Source organism: Hipposideros armiger, unplaced genomic scaffold, assembly GCF_001890085.2.
Source record: "Hipposideros armiger isolate ML-2016 unplaced genomic scaffold, ASM189008v1 scaffold_13, whole genome shotgun sequence".
In the NCBI taxonomy this organism is placed as follows: domain Eukaryota; kingdom Metazoa; phylum Chordata; class Mammalia; order Chiroptera; family Hipposideridae; genus Hipposideros; species Hipposideros armiger.
Genome location: NW_017731363.1, coordinates 1756667 through 1776950, shown reverse-complemented (window position 1 = coordinate 1776950; position 20284 = coordinate 1756667). Strand labels below are relative to the sequence as shown.

The 20284-nt window shown below is 45.3% G+C and overlaps 1 protein-coding gene across 1 annotated transcript; it reads right to left on the bottom strand.

The window, feature by feature from the left end:
• Nucleotides 1–16704: 16704 nt before the first annotated feature.
• Nucleotides 16705–17727, bottom strand: MAGEB17 (MAGE family member B17). Its single transcript, XM_019666064.1, has one exon. The coding sequence runs from the start codon at nucleotides 17722–17724 to the stop codon at nucleotides 16705–16707; it is 1020 nt and encodes a 339-aa protein (XP_019521609.1). The 5' UTR covers nucleotides 17725–17727.
• Nucleotides 17728–20284: the final 2557 nt, after the last annotated feature.

Here is a 20284-nt window from a genome sequence, read left to right as displayed (position 1 = left end):
TACCAAGAAAAATCACACATATAATCTGTGTGTAAGTGATAAAAATCACATATAATCTGCATATAGTTCAGTACCAAAAATCAATCCTGTGCCACTTAATAAGACTTCTTTTATCTCAATCATTTTTAGCCTGATCTCTTTGCTACTAGAAGCAGAAACAAACAAACCAAACTTGTCTACCTCCTAGGGAAACCTTGTATGGAGTATGTGTCTGTTCTTCATAAAGATGCCCAGGGGAGAAGTGTGAGGTGCCAATCTTTAGTGGGTTGAGAGTATAGACCTCCTTGTCAGAAGCTGAGGCTCATGGACGCTGGAGAAGGACAAGAAGACCACTTCTGGGGTGATTGCCATAACAAAAAGAAAAAGCAGCCAACAAAGGCAGAGTGAGATTAAGTCCTGGAATCCCTCCCTAGCGTTGACACTGGGAGAAAATGCAATCTGTGCTTGAATCCTTGTCCCAGCCCAGACATACAAAACCCAATTTCCTACAAAGACTCTTGGCGAACAGCTACATTCCCAAGGCTCTCAGTAATTTTGCCAAGACATTGTCTTTTTGACAGGACATGTTACACTTAAAGCGATTATGTGGTACTTAAAAATCAGATTCTGGGGTCAGAAATGCCTGGTTTTAAGTGCCAGCTCCATCACTTACAAGTTGATCTTGAGAAAGTTCCTTAACATTCTGTGCTTTAGTTTCGTCATCTGAGTAACGGAGACAATAACTGTACCTACTTTGTAGGGTGTTGTGTATTTAAACGGTTTGCATAATGCTTGGCACATGGTAAGTTTTCAATAAATGGTCATCATTGTTTATATTCTTACTCTAGATTTGGAAACACAAGGATGTTACCTATTCCTAATATTTGAATTTTTGTTTTGGGAGAGTTTTATATAGATGTCATATATACTTATGTAGTTACATGTGTACATATACACTCAAACACATATGTGTCCATATCTATCCACAGATAAACACTTGCATACATGGGGTTTTTAATGCATACTGTATTTAGATTGGTAAATACTATAAAATTACAGGGCCCATGTTAGCTCAAGGACAAACCTGTGAAGTGCTACAAGTGACTGTAAATTTCCAAATTCAGTGATGATAAATTTTATTTGGATTTCCCCAAGCTGTTTCCCTAAGTTTAGGTAGTTTGCTTCCTTAAAGAATTTGACAGCCCCTCTTGTCAATTTATATTTCCCATTAGTTCTTGGACTAGAAGTAATCATGAGTTTCCAATACCAGCACTCCCAACACTGCTCTGGCCATAGTGACACCAAAGAACCGTAGTGAATAATTATTTAACTATTGTTAATTATTGCCTGTTAAAAGGGGAACAGTTTTAAAGAAGTCCCATTATCACTGAAGTCCAAACAGTGATAATGGTTTTCATTAAAAACAGCTTAGAATGACTGTTGATTAGATTACTGTGCTTTTTCAAAGGGGAAGATCAAAACAGCCAAGGGGAAGTGTGATGGAGAATGTCAGAGTTGAAAAAGATGGTGACTTTAACCAATTGTGGTTAAAATAAATTGCATGTGTGAATTTGACAAAAGTATGTGACTATATGAATCATTGCTAAGGGCCCTTCCAAGGCCTTAGAAGGAGCCATTGCAAGTGTGGGGCCCAGAAGCTTAAGCTTCTTTTGTAATGCCACATCTGCACCCCAACTGCCAAACATCGACTTGCGGTTGCAGTTTCATTTGTTGATCCAAAGGAACGGCTCTCTAGTGGTGCGGGTTGGTGGGAGAATGAGGTTAGGATTCCCTTCCTGGGTCTTAGGCGTGGTCAGTGTCTGTCTTATTAGCACCAAACCCCAGGGCCAGCATAATGCCTTTCATAGCAGAAGTGCTCCGTAAACTTGTGTGGCATGAAAAAGGAAACTATGAGTTCCACTCTCAGAATGACAGGGATGGTGGACTCCAGTGACTTCTTGAGTGAGGAATAAATGATACTTGAAGTGTGCATAGCACTAACATTTACAAAGGCTTTCCTTGTATACAAGAGGTTGGCAAACCACAGCTCATGGGCTGGTGAGTCAAATCTAGCCTGCTGCTTGTTTTTGTAAGTAAAGTTTTATTGGAATATATGGCCATGCTCATTTGCTCACTTATTGTCTAGACTATTTCCCTGCTGCAACAGCAGAGGTGTAGTTATGACAGAGACCACACGGTCCGTAAAGCCTAAGAGGTCTACTATCTGGCCTTTTATAAGAGAAGCTGCTTGACTCCTGACGTATATTATCATATTTTGATTTTGAGTTTCATTTCATTACTGTGAGGGAAGTAAGTCAGATATTATTATCTCCACTTGACAGACGAAAAAGTCTGAGCCTCAGAGAGGTGAAACGTCTTTGCCTGGTTAGTTGTAGAGCAACTTGAAGCTGAGTCTGTGCTGGGACCAATTCAGGTGCACCACAAATGAAGGCTGTTAAACTACTTGTAAATGAGCCATGTTATGAAACTTTAGACATGAAAAGCTTCTCTCACATGAGCTCAGTAAATGAAGTAAGCCTCAATGTCTCCATTAAGGCTTTCGGGCAAGTGTTGTAGAAGCCCCATACCTCCCTCAGGCCTTACCACTTAGCCTATTTCAGCTAACTTCCAACTGCCAGTGTCTACATTTCTTGAAGTGGAAGGCCACTCTGCTCATATATAGACAGGCTGGAATTTCCAGGAAAGAGTATCTTCCAAGGAGCAGCCAATGGCTGATAAAATTTAGTGCATAAAATACCTCAGCTCCCTTGCTCTTTTGGTTAAATAACCCGAGGCATGGGTTTTGCACCAATTACCAGAGTTCCCTGTAGAAATAAGCTTTAGTTGCCTACAAGGGAAGCTGGCTTGAAAATGCACCTTTAATTGGCTGCCTTCTCTCCCTCTTCACATTTTCCCACTCCCCTATCAGTGGTTATCTGACCTTCCACATAAATTACTACTTGCTTTCATATCCTTCTCTAAGATTCTGCTCCTGGGGAAATCCAAGCATAGATAAGTTTGGATAAATGGAAGCACTCTTGGAGAAAAGCAAATATTTGGCCTCATGCTGATAGCTGAACTTGCTGTTTCAAAGGGGGAAGATCAGTCATTAGGATGGGGTTAATCTTTTGTGGTTCCTTCTATTAACCCAACTACTAGTTTACTGATGAGGGCTCACTTTCCCTGCAGTCACTGGTCCTGGAATAACCCCACCTGCCATGTGGGGAGGGATGTGTGCGTCAGTCAAGATACACGCAGCTGCTGCTGACGTCGAAAATGGTGCAATGTCTCAATCAATATCTCACACAGGCTCTCAGCCGAAGGGCAATTAGTGTTACTCAGGATGAAAACTAATATAAGACTGCGGATGAATGGGTTATTGAAGAGACTATCGAATCAGCCTGGCTGTGAGAAGTGACCAGAGGCAGTGCGAGTGCTCCTTGTCTGTGCCCGGCAGCAGCCGTCTGTCTCAGGCTTGGAAGTGGTCATTCTTCCTACTTCCTCCTTCTGGGTTGTCCCCTCAGCAGACTCAGTAAATAAGCTACATCTACTCATATGGTTGTGGCCACATTTTTTTTTAAAGCAAGAAGATTGAATCCCTTCAACATAGTCACAATATTTTTTGTAGGCTTTTTATGCCTGCCTTTGGTTCTCTCACATTATGTGTATTTCTCTCTTCTTCCTCCCTTTGGCTGTTTCTCCCTCAAACCCTGCCTCATCTTCCCATCTCTGGCTCTGTCTGCTTCTGTCTCTCATACCTTCCCCTCCTCCTCCCTATCTCTCTACCTCATTTTTCTATCTGCTTTTCTCTTTCCTTCTCCTAGATTGTCTCTCTCTGTGTGCCCCCCTTCCTGTTTAAAAGCCTGACTCCTGAAGTTCCTCATCTGGATAGACTGTCTGCTTTCTTTTCTTTCTTTCTTTCTTTCTTTCTTTCTTTCTTTCTTTCTTTCTTTCTTTCTTTCTTTCTTTCTTCTTTCTTTCTTTNTTCTTTCTTTCTTTCTTTCTTTCTTTCTTTCTTTCTTTCTTCTTTCTTTCTTTTTTATTTTTTAAATTCTTGTAGTATTTCCTTTTGTGGACACCTTAGAGTTTTTTGTTTTTGTTTTTTTTTTAAATTGGGGGAACAGTGTGTTTTTCCAAGACGCATCAGCTTCAAGTCAAGTAGTTGTTTCAATCTAGTTGTAGAGGGCGTTTTTTCAGGGCCCATCAGCTCCAAGTCAAGGAGTGGTCCTTAATCTAGTTGTGGAGGGTGCAGCTCAGTGGCCCATGTGAGGAGTCGAACCAGCAACCTTGGTGTTATCGAACCAGCAACCTTGGTGTTATGAGCCTGCGCTCTAACCAACTGAGCTAACCGGCTGCCCCCTTCTCTGTCTTTATTGAAGTCCTGCTGTACATGCTAAACATTACCCCGGCCGTGGGGTAGCACAAAGTTTAACCATCTTTTAGAAATAGGTGTCGTGTTGTCTCCTCCTCTGTTTGCCTAGAGGGACAGGAGGAAAAAGCAGGAAAGGGCAAAGGCAGCTGTCAAGATTTGTTGTTCACTGCTACCTGGGGCTGCGGTTTGTAGGTGGGCCTGTGGGGAAGAGAGAACATAGGCAGTGTTCACCCCAGAAGGGAGCCGAGATGTCCATAGGCTGGATCTGACTCGATCTGAGCTATCCCTGATATAAGACAGACCTGGAATTCCAAATAACTCCTGGTTCTGTATCGTCAGCCCAAAGGCAAAAGTACCCAAAACCTGTTGGAAAGCAACAAGAGGAAAGAAAGAGGATTCCCTCTCAAAGTCTCAAAATGATCTTGCAAACTAACATTCCAAAGAAAGTGAGTAAATTGTATGCTAAGAAAGACAGTTGACAAAATCACCAATCAAAACACGAACTCCTTCAAGATGAAATTGAAATAATACAACAGCTTCAGTAAGATTTGGTCATAAGCGTGCCTAAGATGATAGATCAGAAAAATAAATTTTAGTAAAGTGAACAGGAAACTATAAAACAAAGCAGACTTAAAAGAATAAGAGTAGGTAGATATAAAAGGACCCAAATAGAAAAATTAGAATGAAAAATACAGTTACTGGAATTAATGATGAGCTAGGATAGATCCTCCATAGATAGGATAAAATGAAATCTAGACACATTTGAATAGAGAACTTGGGAGTTGGAAAACAGCCTTGAATAATTCATCCAGAATATAGCACATGGATACTGATACCAATTATAAAAGAACAATTGTAATGGAGAAAGATTGAGAAATACACAGGCATAATGCAAGTTCCATGAGGAGAAAAGGAGGGGTGGTTGAAAGAGCAATATTTAAGGAAATAATGATGAAAAATTTCCATAACTGAAGAAAGACTTGAGTCTTCAGAACAAAGTTCACTTTGAGACTGAGCAGGATAAATAAAATTATACCAACCTTTACACACATTGTAGTGGAAATGAATAACAGCAAGGATAAAGCAGAAATATCTCCAAGCTGCCAAATAGAAATGCCAGGTATAATGTAACAATTAGAAAGAGACTTCTCATTAACAGCAATAGTTGCAAGAATACAATAGAGCAATATATTCCAGCTCGAAATTTATGAGCATATTAATTCTAATTCAAGAGTGAGGAAAACATAAAAATATTTTTAAATTCACAAAGGCTGAATTTATGACTCACAGACTCTCGCTGAAAGAAATATTAAAGTATATGCTTTGGCAAGAAGAGAAGTGAACACAGAGGCAACACTTAAGACGTGTGAAATAACAATGAACAAATGAATTGATAAAATATGTCAGTAAGTTTAATTAATGAATGACAAAAGTAATCATTTTTATAAACAACAGTGAAAATAAATCTCAAAGCAAAACAATAAAATGATGGGGGCTATTCAATGCATAGTTAGAGCATGTTACATGTTAAAATCTTTGCCTTAGGAAGGAAGGTAAGTAAAACTGAACAACTTTGGCTTAGAAAATTTTATACTTAAACTTGCTTTTAAAAGTTGATAGGTGACTTCTAAAATATATAAAAAGATAAGTCCAAATACAAAATAATAAAAATAAATTTAAATAGTTAAATTCACCCAGTAAAAGACAATCAGGCTGAATTAAAAACAAAAACTAATATGCTACCTTTAATTTATAAGAAAATCTCCTAAAACAAAAGCACACATAAAGAGGGCCGGCCGAGTGGCTCAGTTGGTTAAGAGCTCACTCAAGAGTTTGAGCTCTGAGCAACAGCGGTTCGAGTCCAGCCCGAGCTGAGCAGCTGTTGAGCTGCCAACAGGTAGCAGGATGGCTCAGCTTAAAAAAAAAAAGCACACATAAAGATGTAAAATAAAGAAGGAACTACCTCAGATTCATGTTAATTAATTAAAACTTGGATAGTAATAGCAATTATAAATTGGAATTTAATTAAAAAGCATTGCTAAAAATAATGGTGAACATTTCAATAATAGTAAAAATCCACCAGAAATAGAAGGGAAAGAAAAAGGAACTCCTTAATATGATAAAGAAAGGTCTATTAAAAATTTATAAAACATCACATCTATTAATTTTTATTATTGTGTAATGTGATTCATTAAAAATTTTGCATAAATTATACATACAAATTAAACATATGTGCAAATCAAAGAATAGATTAAAAAAGAGAGCTTAACATTGTTCTTAAATAGAATCCTGCTCTTTGTCAGTCATATGACCTGGATACTGTGCATGGTTATTTGACTTATTGTGTTTTAGAGTGGTGTTTGCATCCGGACAAGGTGTTTGATTTTCATAAAAACCTAAAGGTAAATCAACATTGAAAGAAATATGGGCTGAACTTCTTCATTTTGCAAATCTCAACATCACATACTTTCCATATGAGTTTCTACTGGTAAATGGATTTTTCCAATTATTTAAAAATTATTATTTAGCTAACACAGGTGTTATTTGTTTGCATCAACACTAAAAACTTTTTTGGAATGAAAGTTATCACATATAAAATCAATAAGTGAGTGGCTTAATGGGAGATATTTGTACCATCTAAAAGTAGATTCAAAGGATTAGTATCTACAATATACAAGGAAATCATGCAAACCAACAAGATAAAGAAAGGGGAAACAGGAAAATGGGCAAGTTATATGAAAAGGCAACTTACAGAAACAGAATTCTAAATGGAAAAACAAGAACCAAAAGAGATGTTCAACTTCACTGATAGGAAAATACAAAGTAAAACAGCAGTGCACCTTATTCTCATTTTATCGCAAAACAAAAACAAAAACAAAAACCTCAAAAAATACCAAGTGTTTGTTGAAGACATAAGGAAATAGAAAAACTCATGCACTGGCAGCACAGACTGAGACTGGTACAGCCACTGTGGATAAAAACAGTGGTGTTCTGGCCCAGCCGAGTGGCGCAATGGTTAAGAACTGGCTTGGGACGCCAGAGGGCCCTGGTTCGGATCCCACATATGAGGGCCAGTGACACTGCCCTCCACAGGTAAGATGCTGAGCAACAGCTCAACCTGGAGCTGGACTGCCGTGAGTTGCCGGCAACGGGGTAGGCTGCAACCCCTGCTGCAGTGGGTTGCCATGGGCTACCGTGTGTTGCAAGCAGCCAGCGTGAGTGGCCAGCAGCTGCAGTGAGCTGCTGTCCAGAAGCCGGTGACTGATCTGCCTCGCCCGGGAAGAGCGCAATGATGGTGCCAACTTGGGCCAGTGAAGCAACATCCTCCACAGCTAGACTGAAGAACCAAATGACAGCAACTCGTCTGTTCCCCTTCCCCAATTCCCCAGCGCTGTTCCCATCCCCCCCAAATTCCCCAATAAAAAAAAATCTTAAAAAAGAACTAAATAAAAAAAAAACAGTGGTGTTCTGAGTGAAGTTATGCATACGTATTCTCTATCAACTGGCAATCAGACTCATTTGTATAGAATGTAGATACACCCTCATACAAATCTATGATGCTATCTGAATAAGTTTGTTTGTTGGAGTGTTGTTTGAGAAAACAACGAGTTGGAGGCAACCTCGCTGATCACTAATTGGGGAATGGATAAATAAAATGCATACTATTTTTATTTATCCAATTGCATTGTGGAAAGCAATTGCATTGTGGAAAGATCTTAAAAATACAGTCTCACGTAAAAAAAAACCAAAAACCAGATGAGTTCTATAAGACAATACCATTGTATGAATTTAAACATATTTTATATTTTGCAAAGATGCATATACAGAGGGTGCCAAAAAATGTATACACATTTTAAGAAAGGAAAAACTGTATTAAAATTATACTGATAATAACCACTTTGCGCACTTCTTGTAATTGCAGAAGTCAAACGTGACTTTTATTCATCTTTTGTTATCGGTATATATTATTACAATTTTAATACAGTTTTTTCCTTTCATAAAATGTGTATAAATTTTTTTTGGCACCTTCTGTATGTCAAGCTTTCATTCCTGGGATAGATTACACTTGGTTGCAGTATACAATCCTTTTTTTATGTTGTTGAATTTAGCTTGCTGATATTTTGTTGGAATTTTTGCATCAACATTCATTTGAAATCATGATAACTTTACCTCCTCCTTCCCAATTTGTGTGCCTTTTGATTTATTGCTCTAGTTTAATTATTTTGGCTAAAAATTGAAAAAAATTAATAATGGTAATAAAAACTATCCTTTTCTTGCCCTTGTTTTAATGGAAATGCTTCTAGCATTTTCTCATAAATCATAATACTGATTTTTATTACATCCTATCACAATAAAGAAACACATTAATCAGTTTCTATTTTATTAATAGTTCATTTAAATTATGAATAGATATTGAATTTATCAAATGCCTTCTCTGATTCTACAGAAAGTATTATATGTCCTTTTTCTTTGATTTATTAACCTTCTAATCTCCTGCTTACTTAGTCTTCCAAACAAGTTTTCGCAGTTCCACGTTTATAAGGTAGAATCAACGTCATAATCTCTATGAAATTAGCTTCCAGCCCCCACTATTGCCCAGTTATAATCACAGTTTTAGTAGCCAGCTTAAATATGATGCCCTCGGTCTGTTCCACAGTTCACATTCTCCTGGATCGTGAGTTCCCTGAGAAAGACTTCTTGTGTCATTTTATCTTTATTTCTCATCCTCTGGGATTCAATTCTCTAACATCCACATTCCTAAGGCTACTGCCAACTTCTTATCCACTAATGCACTAATTTCCACTATTCATGGTGGGAAATGCTTAACTATGAGTATTTGCTCCTCTTTTGGAAAGCAGCGTGTTTGCGGTGACTTTGTATCGCATTTCCCATAATTCCTTTCCTTGTATGCTTTCAGGATAGGGATGGCCACAAGAGAAAGCTGCATGAGATTTGGAAGTTCAGAAGTTAAGCAGCAGCTATGTTTAGCAGCTATATTTATAACTCCGCTGTGGAGTGCCAAGCAAGTTGTCAGTGATCCCGCTGTCTCTCCTTGTCAGCAGGGGGCAGTACCTGGACACAAAGCCCATCAGCTCCTGACAGGTTTCCTCCTTAGCCCTGTGCATTGATTACCATGGCAAAGCCAGCTTCTCCTGAAGGTTACCCACGGTATTGAGGCTGGAGGTGTAAGAGACAGATGCATGTTCCAGTGTCTTTGCTTTCATCTATGCCCAGCTCACCTCCAGTTGTCCGTCTGGCTGGACTATAGTGACTTCCGGCTCAATTGGAAACACAGAGAAAACAGCCTTACGTGCACTGCTCTACCATCTCCACAATAAACCCTATAATGAAGTCCTCACTCTACATCATCATCGTGTTTCTGTTTCTCTGTTGAACCCTAATTGATTCAGTTTTTCTTCCTAGAAATTATTTCACCTCTTCTCATTAATGGCTTCAGGAAATCTGCTGGTACAATATTATTTGGTACAAAATCATTGAAATTTTATGTATTTTATGCCATAAATTAAACATCGATATTAAAATGTGATTGAATCATCTTGAGGAAAATCTCTGTATTTTTCAAGTGCTAGTGAATTATTTTTTTCTGAAGGAAAGTGGTCTCCTGAATGGAAGCCACTGAAATTGTTGGTGAAGTGTATTGATTCAGCAACTGTACTAATCAAGTTTCAGTTAAGTCCTGGCTGTCCTGGAAGACCCTTGGTCAAATTCCCTCCTGTGGGAGTTTCAATTGTCCTGAATTGCCCTGATTTGTCCTAATACTCAATATGCAACTAGTAATTTGTTCACTTCTGTGAGAAACAAATAGGACTGGAAATTGGGACTTTTTCCTTGTACTTAACTAAGTCCCACCACGTGCATGTCCCCAAAGACATGTTCTTACATGTACTGCAATGAATAAAATATGTACTACTTAAATATTTCTGTGAAAGTTTTCTCTTAACCCAGAGATTGTACCAGCTTGCTGTGGTGATATCATTTTTACATCAGAGAGGGACTTAACAATTAAACCTTCCTCTCATGAGACAATAGAATTGCATTTGGGTGATACTGTCACATGTATTTTGTGCTACCTATACTCCCTGAGGAATTCATCCTCTCATGGGCAAGACCCTCTGGGCTTATCAATGCCCAGCATGTCTCAACCTTAGCTCTAGACACACTTGGGGCCAGATAATTCTTTGTTGTGGGGGACTGTTTAGCAGCATCCCAGGCCTCTTCCCACTAGATCCCACCCAGAGTTGTGACAAACAAAACTGTCTCCAGAAATTGCCAAATGTACCCTGGGGGGCAAAATTAGCCTTGATTGAGAACCATTGAGCATTTCGATTCAGGCACACTTGGACATAGGTTGGGGGAAGAAGAAATCTCACAAGTGGAGGGCTTATGTCATGGTGGGCACAAACTGAATACTGCTTAATATTGCTTGGGGAAGAGAAAAAGGAGGCAGTGGGGATTCCGTAGGGGCCCCTATGCCAAGTCAATACTGTGATCTTCATTACTGCTAAGTGAGATGGGCAAAGATGGAACGGGATGCCATCTTTTCTTAAGTACTAGCATATCATGATTGTCTCTTTGTCTCAGCTTCCTCAAGGGAATAAAGAAGTTGAGCCTGAGGGTTGCTAATTATATTCATTGACTACGTGATAGGTGTTTCAATAGAAAAGTAACCAGTTTCAATGTAATTGTACAAAAAAATAATTGCCTTTGGATTTCGGTTTCCAGTAATAGGACAGGCAAAATTCCAGATGGACCCTCTTGTTGAAAACAACTTAACATATGGAAAGGCCAACAACCTCACTAGTAAATAGGAAAATGCAAGCTAAAACCTCAATGAGTCATCACTACACATCAAATGGGCTGTACAAAAATTAAAAAGTGGAAAAGTTTCAAACATTGGTGAAAGATAAATAATAGATAAGCTTATTCTCTTCTACTGTGGTGAAAATTAGTACCGCCACTTGGGAAAGAGCTAGGCATCACCTAGTAAAATTGTACATGTGCATGTCCTGTGACCCAGTAATTCCACTACTAGATATAAAACTTAGAAAACCTCTTTCACAAGTGAAGCAGGAGATATGTACAGAAATTTTCATAGCAGCATTAAACAACTCAAATATTAACCTAAGTAAAGTGGACCAACCCATTGTGCAACCACATGCTTTGACATGGGTGAGTATCACAGACGTCATAGAGAGCAAAGAAAGCAAGTCACAGATGATTACCTACCATGTAGCTCCATTTATATAAAGTTCAAAAGCAGACAAAATGGACAAAGGATTAGATTGTTTAGGAATACATTCAAACTTGGGAAAAAGAAAAGTAAGAAAACAAGTAACAAAATTCAGAATAGTGGTTACCTCTGGGATAGTGTCTTAGCTTGAGCTGCTATAATAAATTGCCATAGACTGGGTGACTTAAACAACAAACATTTATTTCTTATAGTTCTAGAAGCTGGGAAGTCCAAGATCAAGGTGCCAGCAGATTCCATTGTTGGCGAAGCCTCTTTTCCTGGCTTATTGATGGCTGTCTTCTCATTATGTCCTAACAAGGTGGAGAGAAAGAGAGGGCCAGCTGTCTTCCTCTTCTTCTAGGGACACTAATCCCATCATGGAGGCTCCACCTTCATGACCTAATTACCTCCCCAAAGGTCCCACGTCCAAACACCATGACATTAGGGCTTCAAGATATGAATTTTGAGGAAGCAGAATCATTCAGTCCATAGCAAGCAGGAAGGGGTATACCATTGGGGAAGGATCACTGGGGTTACTGAGACATTGGCAACGTTCTATTTCTTAATCTACGAGTGAGTACAAAGGTGTTCACATAATTATTCTTTAAGCTCCACATACATATTTGATATGCTTTTTTGTTTTTAAGATTTTATTGGGGAATTGGGGGAGGGGAGCAGCGTTGGGGAATTGGGGAAGGGAAACAGAGAAGTTTCTGTCCTTTTGTTCTTCAGTCTGGTTGTGAAGGACGTCGCTTCACTGGCCCATGTTGGTATTATCACTGTGCTCTTCCCGGGTGAGGCAGTTGCTCACCGGCCATTGGATGGCAGCTCATGGTGGCTCACGGCAGCTCACGAAAGCTCACGCCAGCTGCCCGCCAGCCCCACTGCAGCCTACGCCATCACCAGCAACTCAGGCAGCCCAGCTCCAGGTCGAGCTGTTGTTCACTGTCTTAGCTGTAGAGGGCGCAGAGTCACTGACCCTCATGTGGGATCCAAACTGCGGCCCTGCTGCTCAGAGCTGGCGTCCCATGCCAGCTCCTAACCAACGTACCACTCGGCTGGTCCTTGATATGCTTTTTTTTTTTAAAGATTTTTATTGGTGAATTGGGGGGATGGGAACAGTGCTGGGGAATTGGGGGAAGGGGGACAGACAAGTTGCTGTCGTTTTTGTTCTTCAGTCTAGTTGTGGAGGACGTTGCTTCACTGGCCCAAGTTGGCACCATCATTGCGCTCTTCCCGGGTGAGGCAGATCAGTCGCCGGCTTCTGGACGGCCGCTCACTGCGGCTGCTGGCCGCTCACGCTGGCTGCTGGCTACACACGGCAGCCCATGGCAACCCACCGCCACAGGGACTGCAGCCCACGCCGTCGCCGGCGACTCACAGCAGCCCAGCTCCAGGTTGAGCTGTTGTTCAGCATCTTAGCTGTGGAGGGCAGTGTCACTGGCCCTCATATGTGGGATCCGAACCGGGGCCCTCTGGTATCCCAAGCGAGTTCTTAACCATCGCGCCACTCGGCCGGCCCTTGATATGCTTTTTTGAATGCAATATATACTTCAGAGTAAAAAAAGGAGGGGTGATATCAAAATCCCTTGGATAATCTCAACACATTGATGTCCTGAAATGTATGACTCTTGTTTATTATGAAAGAAACAAAATTAATCTTAACCTAAAAAAGAAAGATATGCCTAATTTTGTCAAACGCTTGTTTTTTCCTGCTAGTCTTGTGATTAAGGGTTCTCATTCTTTGTAGACTTTAAATGCCAAAGGATACTAAGATATTTTATCCCTAACCTGTTGGCCCACACGAGAGGAAGACAAAGTCTTTTTCGTCTGTTTATTGACTGTGCCCAAAGCCACCCTGCCCGGAGCCCACTGCCTCCCCAGTAAATGCACAGAGAATTGAATGAAAGGGCCCAGTGAGAAAGTGTGGGGAGAGCGACTCCTTCTGCCCTAGAGGTCTTTCTCTCTCCTCCCCCACCTCCAGCCCACAGAGCTGCCCAACCCAAAGTTCCTGCTCTCAGCTCCACTCTTCTACAAGTTCTTCTCAGGTCTCAGTTTGAAACAAACTCTTCCTCTCCCCTTATCCTCCCAATCTTATTTCTCAGTTTTCATTTGCCCGTTCTTGAGTATTTGCATATGTTGATCAAACCTACTTCTCTTTGCCGGTTTTTTTGGTGCATATTGGGTTGATTTAAAGAGTGACATGATGAGTAGCTCATTGGAAAAGAAAATAAATTTCAGTGTGTCTACTTCACCTGGCGCCAAAAAGCTGACTTAAGGGGACTTCACTCTAGTAAATACTGACATAAAAATAGTCACACCAGCCTGGGAGGAACTTGTCCCTCCCCCATCTTTGCTCTTAGCACCTTCATAAGATCCTGTGTGTGAAACCCTTACAGAAAGCAGTGATGGTAGGTGGAGCTGTCTGAGGCCCCTGGAGTGTGCTGTGTGACTTGACATCATGCTTGCTCTAGGGAATATGCTTGAAAGATGGAGAGCAGGAGGACAGGACACTTCCCCCACTGCAGGGGCTTGAGCACCCCCAAGACTCTGGTCCTCACCTTGGGCCTGGAGGCAATTTTTACAGGTATAGAGCTTACTCTTCTGAACACAAGACAGGATGGCTGTGCTTAGGGACAGCAGTCAGGAGTGTGGCAGGAGGGTCTGTGATATGGACACCTGGAGAAGGCGAAGAATGAGAAGGTACGAGCCCCTCACCAGGGCAGTGCTCTCGGACCCCACAGGTCATCCTGACCCCTGTGCAGGAAACTACCGCGTGCCTTAGGCTGCAGCCTGTCAGCCCCGTGTGGGGCTGCCTGGAGTAACAGAAGGGGCTGGTAGTGGACAGCCTCTCTTCTGGGGTGAGGGCTTCTCAGTGTACAGTCAGTACCATTATATCAACTGTTGGCAGGGCCTGGGCCTCTCCCCTCTGCTGTGCTGAAGTTGACACCTAAAACCAGGCCCTCATCTCCCTAGGATCCCCTAAGAGAAAGAGAAGGGACAACTCACCCCATCACCACTGCCAAGGGCCATCCAGGGCTGACAGCTCAGAGGAGCCCTCTCTGTTCTGAGCTTGTTGGGACTCCCCTACTGACCTGAGTTCACTGGCCTCTGAACAAGGCCCTCACCTTCCTGCCTCCCGAGAAGGGGAGCTTGGAGTACACCACATCTAGCTACCCCTGCCTGGGGCTCCCAGTACTGACCACAGGGGTGGGGCTGTGGATGGTCCCCTTTTGGAGAGAGGTCCACTGGTTAGCACTCAGGTTCCTTACCTACACTGCACTTAGGACCCAGAACGCCTCTCTTGGCAGAATTGGAACCAAGCCCTTAGACCAATGCCCTCCCCTCCCTGAGGCCCTCGGGCAGAAGTCACACCACAGCTCTGTCCACCCTTCCAGGGCTGAGAGAGGGTCGGCACTGGGTGGTCCCCTTGGTGATGGGCAGTGATCGGCTCAGTCCACATACAGGCTCCTCACCTACAAAATTGACCAGTCCTGGAACTCTACCCTCCATTTTCTGAGTCCATGACCCTCAGACCGAGTTCCCACATTCTGGATTCCCTGAAAAAAAAGTTCAGATGATACCACATGCCACACTGGGGTTTTTGTGTTTTGTTTTGTTTTGTTTGCAATTGAGGAGGAGTCAGAGGATACACAATGCTCTAGGGAAAAAAAAGCCCCAATCAGCCTGAATGCTGCTTAGTAAATAAAACCAAGTGGTATTTCCCCATTGGGTGATCAATCATTCCACGAGGGCGTGAGGTAGACTTTCCCAGTTAGGATGCACAGGTGTGTAAAGGACCAACAACCTCCTGCCCCCCGCCCCCAGCTTCCCTGGCATTTAACCCATCCCCATTCTCATTCATTCCACCACCACCAGAGATCTAGACCTCAACTACAGTTCGCCGTATCACAGAGAAGAATGCCATATTTAGGTTCCCTTCTAATGGAATGGTCTAGGTCACCCCCCAGGCCAGGACAATGTGGGCCAGCCCAGTCGCTGCTGAATATCTCAGAAACTCTGGACACAAAGTGCGAAAAACACCTAGTGAGTGCGCTGTGTTCACCTGCAGGGCGACAGAGCACAGGAGTCCTTCCACACCTGCCCCAGGTGGGCGGGATGTCTCTTGGGCTCGCAGCATCCCTAAGGAACTGGGAAGGCCAGTTTTCCACTGCAGGCATAGTCTCTGCACTCTGTGACCCACCATCTGAGAGCCTGGTCTCTGCTCACCATTTTAGCCGACTCATGGCACCCCTGGTTCAGCCCAATTTAAAGTTCCCCCCACAGCGGACTGGCAGTTGCCCACCTTCCCAGCCTGCCTTGTATCGTGGCGTTTCGCTGCACTGCTCCCGTCTGGAAACTCCTCCCTCCTTGCCCTTCTGTGTATTGTCCTTCAGGGTTGAGTGTGGGCCTCACCCTGCTCCTTGTACGAAAGCTTCCCCTGGGCCCTACAGTGTTATTGGCAGGGGCTGGGTCTTCTTGGCCTGCACATCCCCAGAGCTAGCATGATGCCTTAGAAAGAGCAGGCACTCAATTCATGTTAGGGAAACAAAAGAGACAGTGGCCAAGAGCTCTAATTGATGACGATTTAATTTCTCCTACATTCTTGAATAAGCTAAGCAAATGCTCCTGCATCGCTCTTAATTTTACCAAAAGAAGGAGTAAAAGGATCAAGAAAAACCAAGAATTAGCCGCCGTTTGCTGTTTTACTACTTCATTATCCCAACCATTTAAACTGTGGGGCTCTTTCACATTTTAAAGAAAAATTGTATCCAGTGCTCTGTTTTCTGGTACTGGACCACAATGAAAGGCTCAAGTGCTTTTGATTTGCTTTACAAAGTACAAAACTATTACTCTCCAACTTGATAAACAGCAATAAATGTGTGAGCCATGTTATTCATAAATTTAGATTCTGAATGTAGGTAAGCTTTTCGTAAAAGGAACACATTGGAAAAACAAGGGGAAAAAGGTAAACCTGTAAGTTACTTGTGAAAACAGGAACATAAAGAAAAGATACACTGGGCCTTCGCCATCCCCCCCTCGCCCCTCCACCGCTGAGAAGGTTGACAGCCCTTTTCGAACTTCAAAGGTGAAGACTGCCTCAGACCTCCCTAGCGCTGGGAAGAGCTGCTGGACGTGGCCCCGGAGCGGGTCCTGGCTGCAGCTCAGCCAGCGCCCGTTCTTCCTCCTCTCTCAAAGCCTCTTCATACAGAAACTGGAAGCCACTTGGGTCCATCTCATTGACTTTGGCCCAAAACTCCAGCACTTTCATCTTGGTGGTCTCAGCGTGGGCTCTCGGGCCCCACAGGAACTCGTAGTGTGGAGGATCACTGTCGGGCACCTGGCGGTACTCCAGGTACTGTAGCTGCACCAAATCTTCAGTGATGAACTTCCTGGGCTCCCCAAAGATGAAGTGCCTCCTCCCAGCGTAGATCCCCAACATATTCAGGAATTCCCACATCTTTTCCTCGGAGGCATGGTTGCCATTCAGGAAGATCACACCCAGGAGAGGCATCAGGAGCCCATTCTTGGGAAAGCCCATGCCACCGCCCAGTCCCCCTTCGTTGGGAAGGTCCAGTTTGGCGACAAGGACGTAGGAGTGGTTGCTGGGGTCGACTTTCTTCAGGTCAAGGCCAAAGACCAGCTCCATGCGCTCAGTGGTTCTGCTGAGGATCTCAGGGAAGTGCTCCTTGTACTCCTGGTCGATGATCGTCAGCATTTCTGCCTCTGTAATGGGCTCTTTCACTCTATACTTGTACAGCAGAACCTGCACCAACATGCCTACTTTTATGGCCAGGGGATCGCTGCCAGAGCTCTCCGAGGAGGACGGAGCCTGGGGAGAACTTGGACTTTCCTCCCCTCGGCTCTGGGCACCGTCACCAGAACTTGCCCCGGAAATTGCTGCAGCAGGGGAACTAGTGGCTGGAGCTCCCTGAGACTCCTGGGGAGTGCCTGCAGCAGGGGCACTGGGTGGAGTGCACCCAGACACAGGAAAGGGGGACGAGGGAGACTCCTCTTCCCCTGCTGGAGTGGCCCGGGCAGCCCCAAGGCCCTGGTCTTCACCTGGGGCCTCGCAGGGTTCCTCAGGAGCGCGGAGCTCACTCTTCTGACCACCAGGCATGGCCATCGTTCTAGACAGCAGGCGGGAGTGTGACAGGAAGGCACGTGATGCAGGCACCTGGAGGAGGAGAATAAGAGGGTGGCAGTCCCTTCCACGGGGAGATGCCACTGTGGCTTTAAGAACGCACCTCTGAAGGTGTCCTTGAAGACACTGTTCTAGGCCCCCACAGGGCCCCTGTTCTCCTGGCCCCCTGGTGACCCTGGGGAGGTATTCGATTGCACCTCAGGCTGCAGCCCGACAGCCCTGACAGCCCTGCCTGGGACCACTCCCCTCAGATTGAGACCCTCACTTCTCTGTTCCTCTCGGAGACAACTCCCCAGCCCCCACAGGAAATGAGGAGTCACCTCGCCCTTCAAGCTTTGCCCTTGGCTTTCTGGGAAACAACAGAGGTGAGACTTTAGGCAGCCACCTCTGCTCTGGAGCGGTTGTTCCCGCTCATTCCTCATACAGGAGTTTAGCCTTCACTCCCCACAGGGCCCGGGGCTCTCCTCTCTGCTGAACCCGGGCAGCCAATCTTTAAACGAAGGCCTGCATCCACTTAAATCCTGCAAGCTGAAGTCAGGGGGCACCTGGATCTGTCAGCTCTGCCCTGGGCCTCCCAGAGGTGGAACTTGGTGCAGCTCTCTCCATTGAGGGCTGATTGGTCCTCGTGTCCTCGCTCAGGATCTTCACCTTGACACTGGGCCAGTCCTGGGACTCCCCCTTCGGTAGACATGAGCCCACGCCCTTCACACCGAGGTCTTTGCTTAAATGAGGCCTCAGAGTGGGGAGGTTCAGGATGAGCCACATCCTGCTAAGGGTGTTTGGGGCCTCCAAGGCCTGAGAACAGGGGTGGGACGCCACAGGATCCCACAGTTCCCAATGCAGTGGCCCTTAGCTCAGTTCTCGCTACTCAGAATTCTGACTGGCTCCAGGCAGGGCTTGCAACTTCTCGCTGAAGAGCCGACCAGGCCTAGAAAGGAAGCTGGGGCACACCGCAACTGTAGGTGTCCTTTAGGACCCCTCCCTGAGCTGAGGGCAGGCCTCTGGTCGGGCCCCTCTTTTGGGGACACAGTCTTCACTCTGGACTCCTGTTAAGGCCTAGGCCTTGTTCCCTCCCCATAAGTAGGGCCACACCCTCCGGCCAAGGCCCTCTTCTCCCTGGGAACTTCCAAGCAGAAGGCGGCCCCACAGCTCTGCCAGGACCTCCCAGAGTTGGGGAGATGGGGGCACTGGGGGGTAAGGCATCAGTCCATGTTCAGGGTCTCCACCTTCGTACCCGACCAGGGCTGGAGCTTCGTACCTGACCAGGGCTGTCCCCTACTTCGTACCTGACCTCCACTGACTGGAGTGTGTGTCCCCTCAGACCAAGGTCCTCACCTTCCCAGCGAGAAGGTCAGGGCGAGCCGTATCTGGCCACGACCGTACAGGACCTCCAAGGCCTGACTGCCGAGGCTGTACGGAGTCTGCGCGGGCTAACAGCAGGGGCGGGGCTTCACAGGGCCCCACTGGTGTGCGTCAAAGCCTGGGACTCCTCCCTCCCTCTGCCGACCTGTGTCTGTCCGTCAGCCCTGCTTCCCGGAGTCCCTCGAGAGCAAGTCCCGGCGCGCGGTGTGGGGCTCTACCTGCCTGGCGCCCCCGGCCCTGCTTGCCCTCCGCCCCCTTGGGGAAAGTGCCCCCCTCCTTAGCACTCAGGGTCTCACCAGGATGCTAGTTAGGGCCCAGGTTTCCTCGTTCAACACAGCTGTGGGCCCCCCCATGTAGACCAAGGCCCTCCTTTCCGGGGTGCGACCCCCCGCCCCCACAGAAACCCACGAATTGTCCCAGGGCCTCCCAGTGCCGACGCTCGGGCAGGACTTTGTGGGGTTCCCTCGGTAATGGGCAGGATGGTCACTTCAGTCGACATTCGGGGTCCTCGGCTTGTTACCTGACCAGTCTGGGAATTCCGCTCTCCACCGAGCCGAGCGACGCGCACGACCGTTGCGGCTCTCAGGCCCAGGCGGAAGTGCGAGTGAACCACATCTGGCCAAGGGGTCTCTGAGGACTGCTAGCAGGGGCGGTTCGATGGAACTCAGCCTGGGACTCTGCCCTCCACTGACTGGAGTCCACAACTCTCACACCCTCCCTGAGTCCCTGAAAGGGTCGTGGGTCACATCTCACGACCCCTGCCTCGGACTCCCAAACCTGACAGCACGGCAGAGCGCTGAGCAACCTCCTCTTCTGTGCGGAGGTCTTCTCTCGAGCATTCAGGGTCCTCACCTGAACTCCGGTGAGGTCCCCAACTCCTCCCTCTACATAACTGGGGCTGGTGGTCCCTGCCTACCCAGGCTGTCACCTACTGGGAACCCCCCCCCCCACAGGAAGAAATGAGGAGCCCCTGAGTTGACCGTTCTGCTAAGAACAGAGCACAGGGACTGTGTGACCCTCTCTGCCGGAGGGGACGGTTCCCTCATATCACAAGGTCCTCACCTTTACTCCTGTCAATTCCTGGTTCTCCTCGCTTTCAAGAATTGGGGGGCTGGCTGAGTGGCGCATTGGTAAAGAACTGGCTTGGGACGCCAGAGGGCCCCGGTTCGGATCC